This window comes from Hyperolius riggenbachi, chromosome 10, assembly GCF_040937935.1.
Source record: "Hyperolius riggenbachi isolate aHypRig1 chromosome 10, aHypRig1.pri, whole genome shotgun sequence".
Classification (NCBI taxonomy): Eukaryota; Metazoa; Chordata; class Amphibia; order Anura; family Hyperoliidae; genus Hyperolius; species Hyperolius riggenbachi.
The window spans coordinates 192918306-192943415 of NC_090655.1; the positions used below are offsets into that span (position 1 = coordinate 192918306).

Consider the following 25110-nt stretch of genomic DNA (forward strand, 5'->3'; position numbering starts at 1 on the left):
TTTTTACAAGCGGCCAATAGACTTGCGTTAGCTGCAAAAATGCATGCGTTTAACTCAACACTAGCGTTTCTGCCTAGTGTACCACTAGCCTCAAGCAGATCTGAAATCTTGTTATTGCAGCTCTCCATACTGCTTTACTTATCTGTGGCTTGCATCACGCTGTTAGACTCGGATGTTCACAATCAGCACCAGGGCGGTGATATTGTTTTCAGGACGAGACTTTCATAAACAGCAGTATTGCAAGTTTTATTAAAGGGACCCGGAGCAGAAAAAATAAACAAAATTGGTACTTACCTGGGGCTTTCTCCAGCTCACCGTAGGTCGGTAGGTCCCCCCGCGTCCTCCTGGCTCTTCTCCCGGTCCCTCCATACCGCACCGGCGACACCTGGGCCGGGTGTCGGGCTCCAACTTTCTTAACCCCCCTGGCGGTAAGCCCGACCTGTGTTCGGGCTCCGCTTTGTGCGCTGAAAGCGGTGAGCCTGAACACAGGTCGGGCTGGCTGAAAACACCACGCGCACTCTCTCTGGGTCCCGCACGCTGATCACGCTGCACAGCGGTACCCAGGCTTCTCCCTCCTGGCCGCCGGATTCCCCATTACCTGGCTGATCTTCCGAGGACCCGGCGGCCAATCGGCATGGAGCGGCAGTGCGGCGTGAGGTCATGGGGAAGGAGGGAGGGAGTCGGGGAAAAAAACAAACAAACAATAAAGCATTCCGATTGGCCACAGGGGTAGGGAGAGAGAAGAAACTATGGGCCTGATTCACAAAGCAGTGCTAACAGTTAGCACGCTGGTGAAAAGCCCTTTATCATGCCTAAACTCAGTTTAGGCATGATAAGTTTAGGTGTGATAAGTTTAGGTGTGATAAGTTTAGGCATGATAAGTTTAAGCACCAACTGCGTTAGCAACGCAGTGCACAGCTGATCAAAAGTTTTGCGCTAGCAAAGTCTGGTGCACATCGCATAGAGCTTAATGGCGCTGCTTTGCGTGCGGGACTTTGCGTGCTATCTACACTTATCTAAACTTAGCATGCCTAAACTTATCACACCTAAACTTATCATGCCTAAACTTATCACGCTTAAACTGGCTTTTCACCAGCGTGGTGCAATGGTTATCATGCCTAAAGTCTCTAACTGGGTTAGCACTGCTTTGTGAATCGAGCCCTATGTATTAAATATAATAAACAATCTGATTGGCTACAAGGGAGGGAGAGGGAAAAAAAATAAAAATGACACAAATTATCTGATTGGCCACAGGGGTAGGGAGGCAGAATATGAAAAAAAAATGACAAGTGATCTGATTGGCCACAAGTAGCATTGCATTGAATACAAGTTAGTTTGTATTAAATTCAATGTTGCCATTTGCTCTCTGGAGACCGTGGCTGCTGGCTGTTTGATCTGTGAGTTGCTGATTGTTGATTATTGATTATTGGATACCTGTTACTGATTTTTGCCTGGATTTTTGACTATTCTCTCTGCCTTCTCCCTGCACTGATTTTGCCTGGACTTTGATTGATTTACTGTGTACCGATTTTTTTTTTTTTTGCCTGGATTTTTGACTATTCTCTCTGCCTTCTCCCTGCACTGATTTTGCCTGGACTTTGATTGATTACTGTGTACCAATTTTTGCCTGGATTTTGACAACTCTCTTCCTGCCGTTTTCACCGACCTCTGTCTGCCAGTAGTCTGCTATGGCGTCCGCTTCAAGAAGGCAGCTCGCTGCGGAATCGCTGGTGGAGTTGGAGGACAGAGATTTGCAGTCACTGGCGGCTCAAGCGACAGTGACGCACCTGGGGACCTCTCATCCGACCCAGGTAGCGACAGCGAGAGTGATTCCATCACCACGGATGTTAGCGATGTCCGGGTCTGGTGCCCCATTGACCTTTCTCAGGCACCGCCACCGCCCCCCCATTTTCCTTTTACTGGGGAGCCTGGCCTGAAGAAAGCGTGTGAGCACAACCCCCTGGCCTACCTGCAGCTCTTCTTTGATGAGGCCGTTATGGAGAAGATTGTGGAGGAGACTAATCGTTATGCCACCCAACAACTGGCTGCTCCACGACGCCCCTTCTCAAGAAGCAGGACCTGTGAGCCAGTCACCAAAGTAGATATTTGGCTATTTTTGGGGCTTTTTATTCTGCACGGAGTGGTGGGGAAGCCCCTGCAGAAGTGGTATTGTACTACCAACAAAATGATAGCGACCCCGTTCTTTGGTACGGTGATGAGCGAGTACCGGTTTTCGCTCATCATGGAATTTCTCCATTTCGCCAATAACGACACCTTTGAGGAGTCCACTCACCCTGCTCCCAAACTAAAAAAAATCTGGGAAGTGTATGAGATGGTGGTGGAGAACTTCAAGACCACTTATGTTGCAGAGCGGGAAATATCCGTGGTTGAGAGCCTGATGGCTTATAAGGGGAGGCTGAGCTGGCTGCAATTTATAGCTTCTAAGCGGGCCCGCTTTGAATTAAAATCTTATATGTTGTGTGAGTCTTCAAGCGGGTACATCTGGAATACAGTTTTGTACACCGGAAAGGGAACAAAGTTCAATCCCTGGTTCAGTGACTATGGAGTGGCGACAAGTTCAGTTTTATCACTTGCTGAGCTGTTACTGGACAAGGGATATTGTCACCACGGACAATTTTTATTCCTCCCCGGAACTCTTTGAGATCCTCATAAAGCATCGCACTGATGCCTACGGCTCAGTTAGGCCGAACAGGCGGGAGATGCCAACATCTTTTGGGAAGCAGAAATTGAAACCCGGGGACATAGCTGCTTGGCAGAAAGGAAAGATGCTGGCTCTCCGCTGGCAGGATAAAAAAGACGTTTGTCTCCTTTCCATGGTCCACGACACCTCCACTGTTCCCACCAGAACGAGAGGAGGAAAGGAAATACAGAAGCCGCAGGTTGTGGTGGACTACAACCAAACAATGGGTGGAGTGGACAGAGCGGACCAAGCAGTGACATTTTATCCCGCAGTCCGCAAGCAGCAGAAGTACTACAAAAAGATATTCCGACATCTTCTGGAGCAGTCTCTGTGGAATTTTTATGTACTTTACAAGCAGCGCAGTGAAAGGCCAATTACTCACGCGGACTACATATGGAGAATGTGAGAGTGTATCTGTTTACGGTACCAGACTGCCGCAGATGCCAGAACCGGGCGACGCTCCTCCTATGTCGTTAACCCGCAGCAACTCACTGGCCGGCACTTCCCGGAGCACATACCTCCCACTGCCAAAAAAACACACCAACCAGGACATGTGTGGTGTGCTGCTCCAAGACCGATGAGAGGGGCAAAAAAGTCAGGAAGGAGTCTCTCATCTACTGCCCTGACTGCAATGTTGGACTCTGTGCTGCTCCCTGCTTTAAAAGTTATCATACACGGGAGGTGTACTAAGTATGCATGTACATAATTGTACAAATAAGGCAGCAAGAAGATAATTATACACATTTTCCTATTTTTTCAGTTTATTGATAAATTTAATTATTTCAGTAAATTTGTGTTCCAGTCTTTTATTTATATGCAGAATGTCTACCAGGCCTTTATTCTTATATATTTTGGTGAGTTAAGACTTAAGAATTGAAGGTCTAAAATTCTCGAAAAAAAAATGTACCGCTTTTGACTCCTAATTCCAGACAGAAATGCACCGCCAGGGAGGTTAATGGTGATGCTCTTAATCATCACGCCGGCCGCTGCGATTCATCACGCCGGCCGGCGTGACCACACTGCGCGTGTGCGATTTCTATGTTCAGCACACTTTTTTTGGTTTGCTTATAAACTTTGCAGCTTCATCTGCATGGACCCTTTTTTTTTCATCATGTTAGCAATAGATGCCGGCGGATGTTTGTGAATGTATGGTTGTTTCAGGTTGGATAGGTTGTATTATTAATCTTTCTAATAAAATTTGTTATACTTTTTTGCATTTATAATAGGCTGATTTGTGTGTGTTTTTTTTTTTATAGACATCATTGAAGTGAGTTTTGTATATCCTGCTATTAAGTTACCCGACTGCCAGCCACTTGATTATTGCAGATCTGAAATCTTGTCAAAGATCTTGTCATCTAGTCCATGTTACAGGCACTTTTAAGTATATACATTTTAATTAATCAATTCAAAAATACATTATGCTGCAGACATTAAAGAGGAAGTGTCGCGAAAATCTTAAAATGTAAAACGCATACAAATAAGTACATTTCTTCCAGAGTAAAATGAGCCATAAATTCTCACCTATGTTTCTGTCACCTACAGTAGGTAGTAGAAATCTGACATTACCGACAGGTTTTGGGCTAGTCCATCTCTCCATAGGGGTTTCTCAGCATGGCCTTTATTCTTTATAAAGACATTCCCTGAAAAAGATTTACATAAAGATGCTGGCTAGCCTCCCTGCTCGTTGCACACTATTTTAGCAGTTGAACGGAACAACTGTCGTTCACTAAGTGCTTTTAAAAATAAAGAAAACCTTAAGAACCCACCTATGAGAAGATGGGCTAGTCCAAAATCTGTCAGTAATGTCAGATTTCTACTACTTACTGTAAGTGACAGCAACATAGGAGTACAAGAAGGTTGAGGGTGAGTATATGCACCCCATAGAAAGAAACCGACAACGGGAGCCCAGATGGTGCAGTACGTCACAGAGATTGATGAATAAATTAAATGGTGTTGAAATAATACTCACAAAGGCGGTTTGCAGAAGGGCAACCGACCACTGCAGGCAGTTTCGTGGGAACTCGCCCACTTCCTCAGGCCAAATAAAGTGCCACTAAATGCCGGTAGCCGGATTCAAGGCGCCTTGAATCTGGCTATTTAGTGGCACTTTATTTGGCCTGAGGAAGTGGGCGAGTTCCTATGAAACGCGTTGCCTGTGCTTTTTTTTTTTTTTTTACTACTAATATTCATTCCTATATGGGTGTGTCATCATTGAGGTAAGCCACCTCATTTATTTATATTTTAGTTGCTTTTAATGTACTTTATTCACCTTGGGCGCCTCTTAACCCCTTTTTAGCAACATAGGAGAAAAGTAGTTTATGCCTCATTTTACTCTGGGAGAAATGTACTTCTTATTTGTATGTGTTTTAAATTTTAAGATTTTCACAACAGTTCCTCTTTAAAGTCCAAACACTGCAAATGTAACTGCTGTGTAGCAAAACCAATGCTTGAAAACATACATATATTTTCCTATCCTACGTGCTTCCCTAGAGCTCAAAGTTAAACAGGTTGTGCCATGATCTGAGAGGAAGAGATAAAGTCCATGTAGTGGAAGCAATTATTATCACTTCAATTTTTCCTGTTCTTTTTCCTGTGAATTGCGCCAAGCTGCATGCTTACCTGCATACTCTCATAGAATAGCTGCGCTTTGGTATATCAGTCATAACACAGGAATGTAACATTTCAATATATTTCTTTCAGCTGACAAACCACCATACCACTGATTCCTAATAAGAAAGAGAAACATAACCTACAGACAATTCAATTGTATCAGATGTAATTGTTTAGTTGTAGTAATTTTTCTAACATATAAAATGTTTTCAAAAAGTTCAGGTACATCTGCATCTCATTGATAGAGATGGCCCAAACCTCCGATTTTCGGTTCTCGCGAACTTTCGCGAACCGCAATAGACTTTAATGGGGAGGCAAACTTTGAAAACTAGAAACATTTATGCTGACCACAAAAGTGATGGAAAAGATGTTTCAAGGGGTCTAACACCTGGAGGGGGGCATGGCGGAGTGGGATACACACCAAAAGTCCCAGGGAAAAATCTGGATTGGACACAAAGCAGCGGTTTAAGGGCAGAAATCACATTGAATGCTAAATTGCAGGCCTAAAGTGCTTTAACCACTTTAACACCGCAGGTACGGATATCTACGCCCCTTTTTCCACGACTTCTCCAACAGGGGCAAAGATATCCGCACCTCCCGCCACTACCGTCGCTGTCCGCGCTTCCGCTCGCTCGTGCACTCGCTCCCACGCTCGAGCACGCTGCCGGCCGCTCGCCCGGAGATCAATAAACGGGAAAAACGTTCCCGTATCATTGATCTAAGCCCCCCAGCAATAATCGGCTTCTATTGATAAAGGTGAGGTACTGAACACTGTCGTGACTTAGGCGACGTCTCTTCTCAATGACAATGCCTCCAGCTGTGCTGAAGGTCCTTTCTGACAAGACGCTTGAGGCAGGGCAAGACAGAAGTTGGATGGCAAACTGTGACAGCTCTGGCCACAGGTCAAGCCTGCGCACCCAGTAGTCCAAGGGTTCATCGCTGCTCACAGTGTCTACATCCCCACTTAAGGCCAGGTAGTCGGCTACCTGCTGGTCCAGGCATTGGTGGAGGGTGGATCCAGAAGGGCTAAGGCGAGGTGTTGGACTAAAGAATGTCCGCATGTCTGACATCACCATGAGATCGCTGGAGCGTCCTGTCCTTGCCTGCGTGGACATGGGAGAAGGATTACCTTTATTGCGTTGTGCTGTGACATCACCCTTAAACGCATTGTAAAGCATAGTTGCCTGTTTGTTCTGCATGTGCTGCATCCTTTCTGCCTTCTGGTGAGTTAGTAACATGTGTCCGCCACTTTGTGCCTATACCGAGGGTCTAGTTGCGTGGTCACCCAGTACAGCTCATTCCCCTTGAGTTTTTTTATATAGGGGTCCCTCAACAGGCTGGACAGCATGAAAGACACCATCTGCACAAAGTTGGATCCAGACGTACTATCCATCTCCTCTTGCTCTTCCTCAGTGACGTCAGGTAAGTCCTCCTCCTCCCCCCAGCCACGAACAATACCACGGGAACGTCGAGCAGCACAAGCCCCCTGCGACGCCTCCTGTGGTGTTTCTTCTGTGGCAGCCTCCTCCTCCTAAGAAACACCTTTCTCATCATCCGAGTCTGACTCCTCTTCCCCACACGACTCTTCCTCCTCCTCCCCCCTCTGTGCTGCCTCAGGTGTTGAGGAAACATCTGATTCTGATTAAAATTGCTCCCAGTTCCTGCTGTAACTGTTCCTGTTCAGGCTCCTCCATAGCTTGATTCACCACTCTACGCATGGCACGCTCCAGGAAGTAAGCGGATGGGATCAAGTCGCTAATGGTGCATTCACTGCGACTCACCAGGTTGGTCACCTCCTCATACGGCCACATGAGCCTGCATGCATTTTGAATCTTTGTCCAGTTGTTGGGCCAGAACATCCCCATCTCCCCAGATTGTGTTCTTTAACTGTAATTGTACAGGTACTGGGTGACGGCTTTCTCCTGTTCTAGCAGGCGAGAGAACATGACCAGGGTCAAATTCCCGCGAGTCGGGCTATCACATATCAAGTGTCTCACACCGGCAAGTTGTTTCTCCACTGAATGTCCGCAAAGCGTGCCATCGTGGTGTAAGACCGCCTGAAATGCCCACACAACTTCCTGGCCTGCATTATGACGTCGTCTAAGCCTGGGTACCTTGACACAAATCTTTGAATGACTAGATTGAGCACATGTGCCATGCAGGGTACATGTCAGCTTTCCCAAATTGAATGTGGAAAGGAGATTGCTGCCATTGTCACACACCACGTTTCTGATCTCCAGCTTGTGCGGGGTCAGCCACTGATCCACCTGTTTGCTAAGAGCCGCCAGGAGAGCTTTTCCAGTGTGACTCTCCGCTTTGAGGCAAGACATGTCTAAGATGGCGTGACACCGTCGTACCTGGCATGCAGCGTAGGCCCTGGGGAGATGGGGCTGTGTAGCTGGAGAGGAGATTGCAGCACCAGTAGAGTTGAACTGCCACTCAGCCAAGGAGGACGACGACAGCGAAGAGGATGTAGCAGACGGATAGGAGGTGGCAGGAGGCCTGCCTGCAAGCCGTGGAGGTGTCACAAGTTGGTCCGCTGCAAAGCCACGTACTCCCTGCTTGCCATCGGTCACCAGGTTTACCCAATGGGCTGTGTAAGTTATGTACCTGCCCTGACCGTGCTTGGCAGACCAGTCATCCGTGGTCAGGTGGACCCTTGACCCAACGCGCTGTGCCAGAGATGACAATACTTGCCTCTCAACTTCACAGTACAGTTTGGGTATCGCCTTTTTAGAGAAATAATTGCGGCCTGGTATCTTCCACTGCGGTGTCCCAATGGCCACAAATTTACGGAAGGCCTCAGAGTCCACTAGCTTGTATGGTAACAGCTGGCGAGCGAACAGTTCTGCCACGCCAGCTGTCAGATGCCGGGCAAGGGGATGACGGGCAGAAATTGGCTTCTTCCGCTCAAAGATTTCCTTCACGGACACCTGTCTGCTGTGGGCGGAGGAGCAGGAACCGCTCAAGGGCAGAAGCGAAGTGGAGGAGGGTGGCTGTGAAGGTGCAAGGGAGAAAGTGGCCGAAGATGCTGTACCTGAAGGAGGAAGAGGAGAAGGATGGTGGCTTTTCTTTTGTGCGCTGCTTTGCTCAGGTGCTCTTCCCATTGCAGTTTGTGCCTTTTCTCTATGTGCCTTCGTAAGGCACTTGTCTCTACGTGAGTGTTGGCCTTTCCACGGCTCCATTTTTGGAGGAAGAGAGAACCGATGGCATTGCTCCGATCTGAGGCTGACACATTAAAAAATTTCCAAACTGTGGAGCCCCCCTGAGGTGTGGGCACTATGGTGGCATAAGCAGCTGATGTTGAAGAGCATGTTGGCTGGCTGTAAATAGGTGGCGATACATGGCGCCGGCCATTGCCACCAGCTGTTTCTGACGACGAGCTCCCCCTGCTTCTTTCAGGAACTAGTCTCCTCCTACTCCTCTCTGACTCCCCCTCTGAACTGTCCCCTTAGTCATCTTGGCCTTGATTCACTAACCGGCACTAAGCCGGTTAGTGTGCCTTATTACTTAGTGGGCACAAACTACAGCGCTAACCTTATCTGAGGTTAGTGTGCCTTATCAGAGTTAGTGTGCCTTATCAGAGTTAGTGTGCCTTATCTGAGTTAGTGTGCCTTATCTGAGTTAGTGTGCCACTAACTCAGATAAGGCACACTAACCTCAGATGAGGCACACTAACCGGCTTAGCGCCGGTTAGTGAATCAAGCCCCTTGTCTCTTAGGAACCCATGTGGTATCCGTATCATCATAATCCATCATAATCATCCTGCCCAGCTTCGCTTGCCTCACACCTCCAAAACTGCACCAACAGCAGGTACTTCATCATCCTCCTCCTCACACGTTACGTCCATAGTGTTGCCGCCTAACTCAGACATATGAGGTGGTGTAACTTACTTAGCACCTTCATCTGGTTGTAACAATAATGGCTGTGAATCAGTTAATTCCCCACCAATTAACTCCTGCGAAGTGTCAAATGCAGCGGATGTGGTGGTTGGAGTAGCGGTGGCTGCGGAAAAGGAGGTGTTCTGTGTTAAATAGTCAACCATGTCCTGACAATCTTGGGAGTTAATGGGACATGCCTTCTTCTGAGCACTGTACTTTGGGCCAGGGCCACACGAAATCACATCAACACAACCTCGCACAGACCTGCCGGGTGGCCTTCCTCTGGGTCTGCCTCTACCCCTTCCTCTACCTGTTTTGTCAGTTTTGTCCATATCGGGGGGGGGGGGGGAGGGGGGGATGAAGTGAAGGGTATGCACTGACTTGACTAATACAATGTGCAGTCACACAGGTGCAGTTAATACACGGAGTGGTATATCACACTGCGTGCACTCATGTAGGTGGGTGCACTGAACACAACAGGTAGGTATATGCAGTGATGGGTATTACAATGTGCACCTGTCACACACAGACAGGCAGAGGCGGGACGAGGGGGATGAAGTGAAGGGTATGCACTGACTTGACTAATACAATGTGCAGTCACACAGGTGCAGTTAATACACGGAGTGGTATATCACACTGCGTGCACTCATGTAGGTGGGTGCACTGAACACAACAGGTAGGTATATGCAGTGATGGGTATTACAATGTGCACCTGTCACACACAGACAGGTAGTGGACAGGCACAGTGACACTGCGTGCGCTCAGCTCACGTAGGTAGGTGGGTGTACTGTGAACAGGTAGGTAGGTATATGCAGTGATGGCTTAGTATTTCTGGTCTATAATGCCTTAGTCTGCTGCCAGTCAATGCATCCAGGTGATGAAACTGAGTAACAAAACCTCAAGTCCTTTTTAGCTAACTTAGGGCCCATTCACACTTGCGTTTGCAAAATGCTGGCGATTTTTGCCAGCGTTTTGCAGGAGTGATTTTTTTCCACCATTTCACATGAAAAAATCACTGAACACTGCGGCGATTTTTCCGCGATCGCGTTTAGCGCTTCTATAGCACTAAAACGCGATCGCCGGGAAATCACCTAACAATGGTGCAGGCGACGCGTTTGTGTTTAGCGCAAATCACCCACGTAAGAACGGGCCCATAGGGTTTTATTACACTAGCGCTTTTAAAATGTCGCGTCAAAACGCTCTAGTGTGAATGGGCCCTTACTCTTGCAGCAAGGTTGGAATTTTTGAACCATTTCATAGCAACTGTACTCCAGAATACAGAGAATATTATAGTTAAGGCTGCAAAGATGAGCAAAATATAACTTTAATAACACTGCATTATTTCATCAAAAAGGGAAATTTTCCTTTTCCTTCCTTGCATTATTGTGCATACAAAGCATATTTCATAGACTAGTATTATAAATGGTGAATGTGAGATTGGAGTAGCAAAGCCACTTACCGGTGACTGGATTAGTCCTGGTGTTGGAAATGAGCAGCAATGGCTTCTGCTCTGTGCAGCTAATCACTCATGCAGCTCCATGGGCGTTTCTAGTTAGTCCATACTTCAGAGTAAGCTCTCATGTTTCCAAAAAGTCCAGTTTCAGCAGACCGTTCTGAACATTAAAATCTGCAAAGAGAAAAAAATGAATTAAAAAGTGCTGATAAGGTTTTAGTATTTTTTTCATTGAAAATTAGGATTTTCTTTGAGGCCATGAGTAATAAAACAGCAGTAATAAATCACTGCTACAAATCACTTATATTTTGTAATTTTTAAGCAGTAAAGGCATTTTGCATAGGAAGTGATCATTACCAGGTGATACAGTTTCACAGTGCTTCTGTACACAGGCTGGATTATTGGCAGAGGTGGTTGTTACCGGCCGCCTCTGCCAAGTTTAATCTAGCATGTGTACAGGGCTTAGAGCATTCCCGAAGTGATAAACATGTATGATGGTAATGTGCCTTCCCCAGCCTGGCAGTGTAGCTGTAGTGCATAGTGTGCCTTCCCTAGCCTGGCAGTATAGCTGTAGTGCATAGTGTGCCTTCCCCAGCCTGGCAGTGTAGCTGTAGTGCATAGTGTGCCTTCCCCAGCCTGGCAGTGTAGCTGTAGTGCATAGTGTGCCTTCTCTAGCATGGAAGTATAGCTGTAGTGCATAGTGTGCCTTCCCCAGCCTGGCAGTATAGCTGTAGTGCATAGTGTGCCTTCCCCAGCCTGGCAGTATACCTGTAGTGCATAGTGTGCCTTCCCCAGCCTGGCAGTGTAGCTGTAGTGCATAGTGTGCCTTCCCTAGCCTGGCAGTATAGCTGTAGTGCATAGTGTGCCTTCCCCAGCCTGGCAGTGTAGCTGTAGTGCATAGTGTGCCTTCCCCAGCCTGGCAGTGTAGCTGTAGTGCATAGTGTGCCTTCTATAGCATGGTAGTATAGCTGTAGTGCATAGTGTGCCTTCCCCAGCCTGGCAGTATAGCTGTAGTGCATAGTGTGCCTTCCCCAGCCTGGCAGTGTAGATGTAGTGCATAGTGTGCCTTCCCCAGCCTGGCAGTGTAGCTGTAGTGCATAGTGTGCCTTCCCCAGCCTGGCAGTATAGCTGTAGTGCATACTGTGCCTTCCCCAGCCTGGCAGTGTAGCTGTAGTGCATAGTGTGCCTTCCCCAGCCTGACAGTATAGCTGTAGTGCGTAGTGTGCCTTCCCCAGCCTGGCAGTATAGCTGTAGTGCATAGTGTGCCTTCCCCAGCCTGGCAGTATAGCTGTAGTGCATAGTGTGCCTTCCCCAGCCTGGCAGTATACCTGTAGTGCATAGTGTGCCTTCCCCAGCCTGGCAACGTAGCTGTAGTGCATAGTGTGCCTTCCCCAGCCTGGCAGTGTAGCTGTAGTGCACAGTGCGCCTTCCTCAGCCTGGCAGTATAGCTGTAGTGCATAGTGTGCCTTCCCCATCCTGGCAGTGTAGCTGTAGTGCATAGTGTGCCTTCCCCAGCCTGGCAGTGTAGCTGTAGTGCATAGGGTGCCTTCCCCAGCCTGGCACTAGTGTAGCTGTAGTGCATAATGTGCCTTCCCCAGCCTGGCAGTGTAGCTGTAGTGCATAGTGTGCCTTCCCCAGCCTGGCAGTATAGCTCTAGTGCATAGTGTGCCTTCCCCAGCCTGGCAGTGTAGCTGTAGTGCACAGTGTGCCTTCCCCAGCCTGGCAGTATAGCTGTAGTGCATACTGTGCCTTCCCCAGCCTGGTGATGTAGCTGTAGTGCATAGGGTGCCTTCCCCAGCCAGGCAGTATAGCTGTAGTGCATAGTGTGCCTTCCCCAGCCTGGCAGTCTAGCTGTAGTGCATGCACAGTGTGCCTTCCCCAGTCTGGCAGTGTAGCTGTAGTGCATAGTGTGCCTTCCCCAGCCTGGCAGTGTAGCTGTAGTGCATAGTGTGCCTTCCCCAGCCTGGCAGTGTAGCTGTAGAGCATAGTGTGCCTTCCTCAGCCTGGCAGTGTAGCTGTAGTGCACAGTGTGCCTTCCCCAGCCTGGCAGTGTAGATGTAGTGCATAGTGTGCCTTCACCAGCCTGGCAGTGTAGCTGAAGTGCATAGTGTGCCTTCACCAGCCTGGCAGTGTAGCTGTAGTGCATAGTGTGCCTTCCCCAGCCTGGCAGTGTAGCTGTAGAGCATAGTGTGCCTTCCCCAGCCCAGCAGTATAGCTGTAGTGCATAGTGTGCCTTCCCCAGCCTGGCAGTATAGCTGTAGTGCATAGTGTGCCTTCCCCAGCCTGGCAGTGTAGCTGTAGAGCACAGTGCGCCTTCCCCAGCCTGGCAGTCTAGCTGTAGTGCATGCACAGTGTGCCTTCCCCAGTCTGGTAGTGTAGCTGTAGTGTATAGTGTGCTTTCCCCAGCCTGGCAGTGTAGCTGTAGTGCATAGTGTGCCTTCCCCAGCCTGGCAGTATAGCTGTAGTGCACAGTGTGCCTTCCCCAGCCTGGCAGTGTAGATGTAGTGCATAGTGTGCCTTCCCCAGCCTGGCAGTGTAGCTGTAGTGCATAGTGTGCCTTCCCCACCCTGGCAGTGTAGCTGTAGTGCATAGTGTGCCTTCCCCAGCCTGGCAGTATAGCTGTAGTGCACAGTGTGCCTTCCCCAGCCTGGCAGTGTAGATGTAGTGCATAGTGTGCCTTCCCCAGCCTGGCAGTGTAGCTGTAGTGCATAGTGTGCCTTCCCCAGCCTGGCAGTGTAGATGTAGTGCATAGTGTGCCTTCCCCAGCCTGGCAGTGTAGCTGTAGTGCATAGTGTGCCTTCACCAGCCTGGCAGTGTAGCTGTAGGGCATAGTGTGCCTTCCCCATCCTGGCAGTGTAGATGTAGTGCATAGTGTGCCTTCCCCAGCCTGGCAGTGTTGCTGTAGAGCACAGTGCGCCTTCCCCAGCCTGGCAGTCTAGCTGTAGTGCATGCACAGTGTGCCTTCCCCAGTCTGGTAGTGTAGCTGTAGTGCATAGTGTGCCTTCCCCAGCCTGGCAGTGTAGCTGTAGTGCATAGTGTGCCTTCCCCAGCCTGGCAGTGTAGCTGTAGTGCATAGTGTGCCTTCCCCAGCCTGGCAGTGTAGCTGTAGTGCATAGTGTGCTTTCCCCAGCCTGGCAGTATAGCTGTAGTGCACAGTGTGCCTTCCCCAGCCTGGCAGTGTAGATGTAGTGCATAGTGTGCCTTCACCAGCCTGGCAGTGTAGCTGTAGTGCATAGTGTGCCTTCACCAGCCTGGCAGTGTAGCTGTAGTGCATAGTGTGCCTTCCCCTAGCCTGGCAGTGTAGCTGTAGAGCATAGTGTGCCTTCCCCAGCCCAGCAGTATAGCTGTAGTGCATAGTGTGCCTCCCCCAGTCTGGCAGTATAGCTGTAGTGCATAGTGTGCCTTCCCCAGTCTGGCAGTGTAGCTGTAGTGCATAGTGTGCCTTCCCCAGCCTGGCAGTATAGCTGTAGTGCATAGTGTGCCTTCCCCAGCCTGGCAGTGTAGCTGTAGAGCACAGTGCGCCTTCCCCAGCCTGGCAGTCTAGCTGTAGTGCATGCACAGTGTGCCTTCTCCAGTCTGGTAGTGTAGCTGTAGTGCATAGTGTGCCTTACCCAGCCTGGCAGTGTAGCTGTAGTGCATAGTGTGCCTTCCCCAGCCTGGCAGTGTAGCTGTAGTGCATAGTGTGCCTTCCCCAGCCTGGCAGTATAGCTGTAGTGCAGTGTGCCTTCCCCAGCCTGGCAGTGTAGATGTAGTGTGTCACAGGAGCCCTAGTGGCTGACCGCACTTAGCCTTCTAAACGGTGCCAGCGCACAGATCGTGCGAACTCTGGTTGCAGTCAATGCGCAGGAACCGTTAAGAATTAGCCGCAGACAACTCAGAAGGGAGCCTGTGAGACACGGGTAATTACAACGTCACCTACTGGTTCAGAGTAAACTGCCACCACCGCGGTTACCATGGGACCGTGGAGCCCACTAACTGACTGACTAGTCCTGCGAATAAAACGGTTAAAAACACGGTATTCTGTCTAGCCAACAACAAACAAACAGTAGCGTATCTTCAGAGACCCGGGATCAGTTCTGTGTGTGCTGATAAGCAGGGTAGCGGAAAGTGAATGACTTGGAGAAAGTCGTTTATTCACGCAATATAAATAATTAATATATACAGACAATTATTAAAATCACAATTATTAAGACAGTAATAGCCAGTATGAAATAAAGAGGGAGAAAATACTTATGGTTTGTGGAAATATGTCTTTCTGTGGGAAAATTATCAAGTTCAAGCAAAACGGTTTCAAGTTCTTAGAGTTCTTTGTTTCAGAGTAAAGTTCAGCAAGATTTAGAATCCAAACAAAATGGAGGATGTCCTTTGTTTCAGCTCTGGCAAGATGGCCACCACTTGTTCCTCATAGTGGCCGTGTGTCATGAAGATGGTAAAGGGAGGAATTGATGCCCTCCTGCTGGCCAGGTGCTTTTGATGAAGCTGGTTTGGGGGTGTGGCAATGCCGGCCCCTCTGAGTCACCCACCAATGACAGTTCATTCCCTCTGAGAGATTTTAGGGCTAAACTTATGAAATGCTGTAACTCCTGAACCATACACGTTATATTTAGGGGGGTAACAGCTTCAGACTTGTTGGAAAATACAGATTAATATGACATCAGACACGGCTAAGCCAGCGGGTCAGGCTCCTGAGAAGATTCATATCTCGATAACCGGACGGTCTATCCCAAGGAATTTCATATCAGCACGATGGCCAGATTTTACCGGACAAGACGATATGAATTTTATAGCTGTGCGACATACGGTTTTCGTATGCCGACAGGAAATCATATCACCCATGCTTTCCTTATGGCCCATGCTCGGTGCCGGATCGGCTGGCTTTCTATGGCCCCCCTGTGGAGCCAGTTTCCTTGTCCTTTTCATGGGGACATCTGCTGTAGGGGGAATGAGCTGGGCCCTGCAGGGAGTCCAGCCACGTGCGACATTCCGGAGGGGTGAGGGGACTGCTCTGGCTCACAGGGGAACATATCTCTGGATTTAAAATAACACAAAATGTCATTTTCGGATCGCTTGCACGACTGCTCAGATCCGACAGGGAGCGATCAGGAAAGCGACTGTGAATTCTCTAGATTCACCTGCGTTTCTCACGGCTATTCCGTGACATAGTGCATAGTGTGCCTTCCCCAGCCTGGCAGTGTAGATGTAGTGCATACTGTGCCTTCCCCAGCCTGGCAGTCTAGCTGTAGTGCATGCACAGTGTGCCTTCCCCAGTCTGGTAGTGTAGCTGTAGTGCATAGTGTGCCTTCCCCAGCCTGGCAGTGTAGCTGTAGTGCATAGTGTGCCTTCCCCAGCCTGGCAGTGTAGCTGTAGTGCATAGTGTGCCTTCCCCAGCCTGGCAGTGTAGCTGTAGTGCACAGTGTGCCTTCCCCAGCCTGGCAGTATAGCTGTAGTGCACAGTGTGCCTTCCCCAGCCTGGCAGTGTAGATGTAGTGCATAGTGTGCCTTCCCCAGCCTGGCAGTGTAGATGTAGTGCATACTGTGCCTTCCCCAGCCTGGCAGTGTAGATGTAGTGCATAGTGTGCCTTCCCCAGCCTGGCAGTGTAGATGTAGTGCATAGTGTGCCTTCCCCAGCCTGGCAGTGTAGCTGTAGTGCATAGTGTGCCTTCCCCAGCCTGGCAGTATAGCTGTAGTGCACAGTGTGCCTTCCCCAGTCTGGTAGTGTAGCTGTAGTGCATAGTGTGCCTTCCCCAGCCTGGCAGTGTAGCTGTAGTGCATAGTGTGCCTTCCCCAGCCTGGCAGTGTAGCTGTAGTGCACAGTGTGCCTTCCCCAGCCTGGCAGTATAGCTGTAGTGCACAGTGTGCCTTCCCCAGCCTGGCAGTATAGCTGTAGTGCACAGTGTGCCTTCCCCAGCCTGGCAGTGTAGATGTAGTGCATAGTGTGCCTTCCCTAGCCTGGCAGTGTAGATGTAGTGCATACTGTGCCTTCCCCAGCCTGGCAGTGTAGATGTAGTGCATAGTGTGCCTTCCCCAGCCTGGCAGTGTAGCTGTAGTGCACAGTGTGCCTTCCCCAGCCTGGCAGTGTAGATGTAGTGCATAGTGTGCCTTCCCCAGCCTGGCAGTGTAGCTGTAGTGCATAGTGTGCCTTCCCCAGCCTGGCAGTATAGCTGTAGTGCACAGTGTGCCTTCCCCAGTCTGGTAGTGTAGCTGTAGTGCATAGTGTGCCTTCCCCAGCCTGGCAGTGTAGCTGTAGTGCATAGTGTGCCTTCCCCAGCCTGGCAGTGTAGCTGTAGTGCATAGTGTGCCTTCTCTAGCATGGAAGTATAGCTGTAGTGCATAGTGTGCCTTCCCCAGCCTGGCAGTATAGCTGTAGTGCATACTGTGCCTTCCCCAGCCTGGCAGTGTAGCTGTAGTGCATAGTGTGCCTTCCCCAGCCTGACAGTATAGCTGTAGTGCGTAGTGTGCCTTCCCCAGCCTGTCAGTATAGCTGTAGTGCATAGTGTGCCTTCCCCAGCCTGGCAGTATAGCTGTAGTGCATAGTGTGCCTTCCCCAGCCTGGCAGTATACCTGTAGTGCATAGTGTGCCTTCCCCAGCCTGGCAACGTAGCTGTAGTGCATAGTGTGCCTTCCCCAGCCTGGCAGTGTAGCTGTAGTGCACAGTGCGCCTTCCTCAGCCTGGCAGTGTAGCTGTAGTGCATAGGGTGCCTTCCCCATCCTGGCAGTGTAGCTGTAGTGCATAGTGTGCCTTCCCCAGCCTGGCAGTGTAGCTGTAGTGCATAGGGTGCCTTCCCCAGCCTGGCACTAGTGTAGCTGTAGTGCATAATGTGCCTTCCCCAGCCTGGCAGTATAGCTGTAGTGCATAGTGTGCCTTCCCCAGCCTGGCAGTGTAGCTGTAGAGCACAGTGCGCCTTCCCTAAGCCTGGCAGTCTAGCTGTAGTGCATGCACAGTGTGCCTTCCCCAGTCTGGTAGTGTAGCTGTAGTGCATAGTGTGCCTTCCCCAGCCTGGCAGTGTAGCTGTAGTGCATAGTGTGCCTTCCCCAGCCTGGCAGTGTAGCTGTAGTGCATAGTGTGCCTTCCCCAGCCTGGCAGTATAGCTGTAGTGCACAGTGTGCCTTCCCCAGCCTGGCAGTGTAGATGTAGTGCATAGTGTGCCTTCCCCAGCCTGGCAGTGTAGATGTAGTGCATACTGTGCCTTTCCCAGCCTGGCAGTCTAGCTGTAGTGCATGCACAGTGTGCCTTCCCCAGTCTGGTAGTGTAGCTGTAGTGCATAGTGTGCCTTCCCCAGCCTGGCAGTGTAGCTGTAGTGCATAGTGTGCCTTCCCCAGCCTGGCAGTGTAGCTGTAGTGCATAGTGTGCCTTCCCCAGCCTGGCAGTGTAGCTGTAGTGCACAGTGTGCCTTCCCCAGCCTGGCAGTGTAGATGTAGTGCATAGTGTGCCTTCCCCAGCCTGGCAGTGTAGATGTAGTGCATACTGTGCCTTCCCCAGCCTGGCAGTGTAGATGTAGTGCATAGTGTGCCTTCCCCAGCCTGGCAGTGTAGCTGTAGTGCACAGTGTGCCTTCCCCAGCCTGGCAGTGTAGATGTAGTGCATAGTGTGCGTTCCCCAGCCTGGCAGTGTAGCTGTAGTGCATAGTGTGCCTTCCCCAGCCTGGCAGTATAGCTGTAGTGCACAGTGTGCCTTCCCCAGTCTGGTAGTGTAGCTGTAGTGCATAGTGTGCCTTCCCCAGCCTGGCAGTGTAGCTGTAGTGCATAGTGTGCCTTCCCCAGCCTGGCAGTGTAGCTGTAGTGCATAGTGTGCCTTCCCCAGCCTGGCAGTATAGCTGTAGTGCACAGTGTGCCTTCCCAGCCTGGCAGTGTAGCTGTAGTGCATATTGTGCCTTCCCTAAGCCTGGCAGTCTAGCTGTAGTGCATGCACAGTGTGCCTTCCCCAGTCTGGTAGTGTAGCTGTAGTGCATAGTGTGCCTTCCCCAGCCTGGCAGTGTAGCTGTAGTGCATAGTGTGCCTTCCCCAGCCTGGCAGTGTAGCTGTAGTGCATAGTGTGCCTTCCCCAGCCTGGCAGTATAGCTGTAGTGCACAGTGTGCCTTCCCCAGCCTGGCAGTGTAGATGTAGTGCATAGTGTGCCTTCCCCAGCCTGGCAGCAGTGGTGCTCAGCAGAGCTCGAATATTCGAGTAGCTCGAATATTCAAGCTCTTTTTCAGCTATTCGAGCTCGGTATTCGAGCTCCGAATAGCTGCAGCTATTCGAATGGGCTATTCGCGTACACTCGAATAGCCCATTCACTATTCGAGCTATTCGAGCAAACGGCGCTATTCGAGCTCGGTACCGAGCTCGAATAGCGTCATAGCCCAGATTGATGTCCTTAGAGCCAATCAGAGGGCTCCCAGGCCCTCTGACGGCAGCCAATCACAGAGGGGGACCCTGGCCAGCCCCTACCCTATAAATAGCGGCCGCCATGTTACGTTTCTCCGTCCTTGCCTGAGACTTGCATAGAGAGAGAGTTGCTCCTTTGTGCTTTGGCTTAGCAAGAGCTTTATTGTGGTCATTTACCTAGCGTTTTTGCTCACATACACCTCCTATACACACCTATATTGTTGTTAGTTAGTTAGACATTGTATTTTAGTTAGTAGCTTTTGTGTTACATAGAGACAGGCCAGCTGCTGCAGGCTTACAGCTTTAGGCCTCAGGGCCTGCCTGTGTGGGCAGCTGTCCTCCTGTCCTCTGTTTATTTCTCTCTATTCTATACCAGTATTTCTGCTGTCCTTTACTACTGATTGTATTAGTATTGTAGTTATATACTGTAACTGTACTAGGACACTCACTGTCACTGTTCATAGGCTACTAGCTGCTCCTGCGTGTGTGCACTCACTGTCTGTGTACACACACTACACACACTCTATTTCCAAGTTCTGATAACTGATTGATTATTGTAATTGAATATTGTAATTAGTTAGTTGTACTCACTGTTACTACTTACTGTACTAGGAGTCTCGGACACTCAGTCACTGTTCATAGGCTACTAGCTCCTGCGTGTGTGCACTCACTGTTTGTGTACACACTACACACACTCTATTTCCTTTTGATAATTGATTGATTATTGTAATTAGTTAGTTGTGCTTACTGTTACTACTTACTGTACTAGGAGTCTAGGACACTCAGTCACTGTTCATAGGCTACTAGCTGCTCCTGCGTGTGTGCACTCACTGTCTGTGTACACACTACACACACTCTATTTCCAAGTTCTGATAACTGATTGATTATTGTAATTGAATATTGTAATTAGTTAGTTGTACTCACTGTTACTACTTACTGTACTAGGAGTCTCGGACACTCAGTCACTGTTCATAGGCTACTAGCTCCTGCGTGTGTGCACTCACTGTCTGTGTACACACTACACACACTCTATTTCCTTCTGATAACTGATTGATTATTGTAATTAGTTAGTTGTACTTACTGTTACTACTTACTGTACTAGGAGTCTAGGACACTCAGTCACTGTTCATAGGCTACTAGCTCCTGCGTGTGTGCACTCACTGTCTGTGTACACACTACACACACTCTATTTCCTTCTGATAACTGATTGATTATTGTAATTAGTTAGTTGTACTTACTGACTGTTACTACTTACTTACTTACTGTACTAGGGACACTCACTCAGTCACTGTTCATAGGCTAGCTCCTGCGCGTGTTTGCGCGTGCGTGCACTCACTGTCTGTAGTGTACACACACTAAATTTACTTGTGATTACTACTGATTATTGTAAGTTGTAACTGCTAGTTGTACTTCCTGACTGTTACTACTTACTTACTGTACTAGGGACACTCACTCAGTCACCTCACCCACCAACCCACTCCATTAAAGTACCCCACTTTTCACCCGCCCTTTTAAAAAACTTTTGTCTATACGCCCAAAACATCGAAGATGTCTGGAAGTGGCAGCCAGCGCGGTTTGGGCAAGGGGAAGGGCAGCAAGGGAATCAGGAGGAGAGGGAGCAGCATTGTGGCAAGCCGCGGGCGCGGGCGCGCCACCATGCACAGTTCCGCAGCAGCAGCAGCAGCAGCGTCAGTGGCTAACATTCCTCCCATAGCCACTGGCCGTGGACGCCTTGGGCGCCGCCCAGCAGGAGCATCTGCAACTCACGCTGCAGAGACACAGCAGCAGCAGCGTGTAGCACCTGCTCCGATTTTCCTCCAGCCGGGTCGGAAACGTCCCATTGAGGAAAAGCATGCAGACACTGTGGTGCAACTCATGACGGAGGATGAGCAGCCCGCCATCAGCTCTGCATCTGAGGCCTCCAACCTCACCACCACCACCACCACCACCCCTGTTCGCAGCAGCCGCCCAGCAGGGCCTGGGGAGGAGGCCAGTTCACCGTCAGTTGGCGACCTGTCATTCAGCAGTCTTTTGACCCCAGGCATCATGAGTCAATTGTCTGCTGTTGTTGGCGATTTTGAGGAGGAGATGCTGATGGGCACTTTGGGGGATGAGGGATTGGACAGCAAGACTGTGGCGACAGTCAAGCAGCCCATCCATGCATCAGGAGAGGAGTTTGGGGGGTCCTCATCCCAGCAGGACATGTTTCAGGAGGGGGAGGATGATGATGACCCGGTGACAGACAGAGACTGGGTGCCACCACCTCCAGGGGATGTCGTCCTCAGCAGCTCTGAGGAGGAGGAGGAGGATGCTCTTGTGGGCCTTGCAAGGAGGCGCATCATTGCAAGCATTGGCAGCAGCAGTAGGCAGGTCCCACAGCCTGCTGGTGTCTCAGGCTCAGCAGCAGCAGCAGCAGCATCTGCCAGTACCACCACCAGCCGCACCCAAGCCCCCCAAGCCCCCCCCCAACCACCACAGGGAGACAGGCAGCAGCGCTTCCATGCCGTAGGGGGATGTTTCTGTCACCAATCTGGCGCTTTTTCACCATGCCCACAGTGTACAGCAAGTACGCCACTTGCAACCACTGTCAGCGGAAGTTGAGCAGAGGTGCAGACCCCTTAAAGTTCTGCACCAGCTCGCTCATCAACCACCTTGCTGCGAAACATTTCCACCAGCATCAGGAGTTCCAGAGGCTGAAGGCATCTGGTGCTGGCAGTGGCACCACACCCATCACTGCACAGCCTTCAGCAGCAGCAGCAACAGCAGCCACCCGCCCTCCTGCTCCTCCAGCAGCACCAGCAGGAGTGCGGAAACGCACTGCTCCTCCCCCCTCTGCAACTCCTGCCGCCGACACTGAGGCCTGTTCTGGCAGCCAGTCCTCAGTGGCCTCCTCCGCTGTGTCTGCTGATTCCCGTGCCAGCAAAAGGCCACGCCAGAGCCTTTTGAGCGAGTCCTTCCAGGGGGTGGTTAGGGCTCTGCCTCCCAGCAGCCGTCGCGTGCGGCAGCTGAACGGCTTGCTGGCACGGGCCATGTGCTCCCAACTCCTGCCGTACACGCTCGTGCAGGAGGGGAGCGACATTTGTGCGCTGCTTGCTTGCGCAGCCCCAGACTGGCAGCTCCCCAGCAGACACTTTTTCTCCCGCAAGGCCATTCCTGCACTGCACCGCTTTGTGATGGCCAATGTGGAGCGAGGGCTGGAGCACGCGGTTGGTGAAAGGGTCCACGTCACCATGGACTCCTGGAGCAGCCGCTTCGGGACAGGCCGCTACCTGTCCTTCACTGTCCACTGGGTCAGCTTGGTGGAAGGGGGTGAGGATGGGAGAGCAGCAGCGGGCACAGCAGCAGCAGCAACACAGTGGGTGGTGCCACCCCGCAGGGTCAGGGGAACTGCAGCAGGTTCCTCCGATCCTCTGCCATCCTCCGGCACACCTGGCCAAACCCCCCGCCTCAGCAGCAGCGTGAAGGCCCGCCACTGCCAAGCGCTGCTGCACTTGGTCAGCCTTGGGAAGACCAAGCTGATGGCAACCCATGTGTTGGCCAAACTCCAGGAGCAGGAGAGGATTTGGCTGACCCCTAGAGGCCTCAGAGTCGGAGAGGTGGTGGCCGACAATGGGGCCAATCTGGTTGCCGCAATAGACAGGGGAAACCTGACCCACATCCCCTGTCTTGCCCACGTGCTGAACCTGGTGGTGCAGAAGTTCTTGCGCACCTACCAGGGGATGGGCGAACTGCTGGAAACGGCAAGGAACGTTGTGCGTCACTTCCGGCGCTCGGCTGCAGCCTGTGCGAGCCTGGAAGACGTGCAAAAGGAGCTGGATCTGCCACGCCATCGGCTGATCCTTGACGTTCCGACTCGCTGGAACTCCACCCTGGCGATGTTGGAGCGTCTGGTTGAACAGAAGCGCGCTGTCAAACAGTACCTTGCCCTGGCCACTGTTTCCGCCGCTCAGAGAAGGGACAAGACCAGCAACATCCCGTCCATCGTCCCCGATGATGACTGGAGGCACATGCAGCAGGTGTGCTTAGTGCTGGCTCCCTTTCTGCAGGCCACTAACATGGTGAGCAGGGACCATGCTATGGTCTGCGAGTGGGTGCCCCTGGTTTGTCTGCTGAACAGGGCCCTCGATGCTTTGCTGGAACAGGGAGCGGCAGCCTTGGACCAGCAGGAGCGGCAAGCAGCTGCACAGTCCACCTCTGAGGGGGAGGAGGAGGAGGACTTGGTGGAGGTCCCTGACCTTGCTGCTGATGAGGGGGATCAGCACAGTGCAGCTGAGTTGGTGCGGGGGTGGAGAGAGGATGAGGCTGACGAGGCAGAGGAGGAGGATGAGGACAGCAGCACTGCCGTCGATGTGCCAGCAGACGTGGCCCGCCTCTTCCCAATGGCAGCGCACATGCTGACGTGCCTGCGCAGAGACCCCAGGGTGATCCAGATGAAGCAGAGGGAGGACATCTGGATCAGCATGATGTTTGACCCACGCCTCAAGGGGAAGTTGAGCCAGTTCCTGCCGCCTGCAGGAGGAGACCCAGCGCAACAAATAAGGAGCTTGCAGCAGGCCCTTGTTGAGCGCTTGGAGGAAGCCTTCCCCCAGCCTTCCACCCCCACTGTCCAGCAGCCAGCACAGAGGCAGCAGCAGGTGCCTGCATCCAGCAGCAAGTGCCCCACAGACCTGCTGTCTCTCAGCCACGAGCTCTACAGGACTGTAGAGGCTCCGGCAGCAGTGACTAGAGAGGAGGTGCATGCAGCAGCATCCTCCACCGGTCACAGCCAGCGCCTGACCCGCATGGTGGCTGACTACATGGGGTCCTACAGCGGGCTTGACAGCGATGCCCCTGTTGATCCCATGGAGTATTGGGTCAAGCGCCTGGAGATCTGGAGCGAGCTGGCGCAGTACGCCCTGGAAGTGCTGTCCTGCCCCCCTTCCAGCGTGCTGTCCGAGCGCTGCTTCAGTGCAGCTGGTGGTGTGGTCACCGAGAAACGCTCACGTCTGTCTCACAAGTCTGTGGACAGACTGACGTTTCTCAAGATGAACCAGGCGTGGGTGGAAGGCGAGTTCCTGGCCCCTGTTGTCGGCGAGAGGGGGACATGAACTGGCTAAGAACCATCGTTAATGTGCCTTACCACCCTTTACCACCTCCTGGCTCCTGCTCACTAAGCCAGCCTGGTTCACTTTGACTATTACGTCGCCTGCAGCCACACATTTTACACCTACAGTGGGCTGCTGTGTACTGCCCTTCTGCTGTCTGTCTGTGTTTCCCACTGCCAGGGTACACAGATTTACCTTCTGCTGCCACTCTGCCACCAGCTATTACGTCAAACAATAGCTATATATCTGTGTAATTTGTTTTACAAACAAAACCAAAAAACCATAAAAAAAAAAAAAAAAAGGTTTAATTTTTCTGAGGTGCCCGGGTTGAAAACTCTGTTGTCCCAGTTGTGTATTGGACACGATGTGGGCTGCACGACCGCTGTCTGGGACCTCCTGTTGTGTTCATTTACGGCCTGGTATCACCGCTAGGTACCAGGGCTATTATGTCACGCTGCCTGCCTGCTGCCACACTCACACTACTCCTCCATTCCTCCTGCTGATGCTGCTGTCTGTCTGTGTTTCCCAACGCCAGGGTACACAGATTTACCTTCTGCTGCCACTCTGCCACCAGCTATTACGTCAAACAATAGCTGCTCACATTACTCCTTCATTCCTCCTGCTGCTGCTGCTGCTGTCTGTCTGTCTGTGTTTCCCAACGCCAGGGTACACAGATTTACCTTCTGCTGCCACTCTGCCACCAGCTATTACGTCAAAAAATAGCTATATCTGTGTAATTGGTTGTAAAACCAAAACTACAAAACCATTAAAAAAAAAAAAGGTTTAATTTTTCTGAGGTGCCCGGGTTGAAAACTGTGTTGTCCCAGTTGTGTATTGGACACGATGTGGGCTGCACGACCGCTGTCTGGGACCTCCTGTTGTGTTCATTTACGGCCTGGTATCACCGCTAGGTACCAGGGCTATTATGTCACGCTGCCTGCCTGCTGCCACACTCACACTACTCCTCCATTCCTCCTGATGATGCTGCTGTCTGTCTGTGTTTCCCAACGCCAGGGT

General features: G+C 51.0%; 2 protein-coding genes across 2 annotated transcripts in view; one reads left to right on the forward strand and one right to left on the reverse strand.

The window, feature by feature from the left end:
- LOC137536766 (piggyBac transposable element-derived protein 4-like) overlaps positions 1-3107 on the forward strand; it is a 3831-nt gene extending 724 nt beyond the window's left edge. Inside the window, exons 2-3 of the mRNA XM_068258973.1 lie at positions 1709-2496; positions 2615-3107. Of these exons, the coding sequence (XP_068115074.1) occupies positions 1709-2496; positions 2615-3107 (1281 nt within the window). The remainder of the gene's footprint in view (positions 1-1708; positions 2497-2614) is intronic.
- The window catches only part of RASGEF1A (RasGEF domain family member 1A), a 588936-nt gene that overhangs the window by 356199 nt on the left and 207627 nt on the right, over positions 1-25110 (reverse strand). The window contains exon 2 of the mRNA XM_068255490.1: positions 10652-10819. The gene's annotated coding sequence lies outside the window, so the exon portion shown is untranslated. The remainder of the gene's footprint in view (positions 1-10651; positions 10820-25110) is intronic.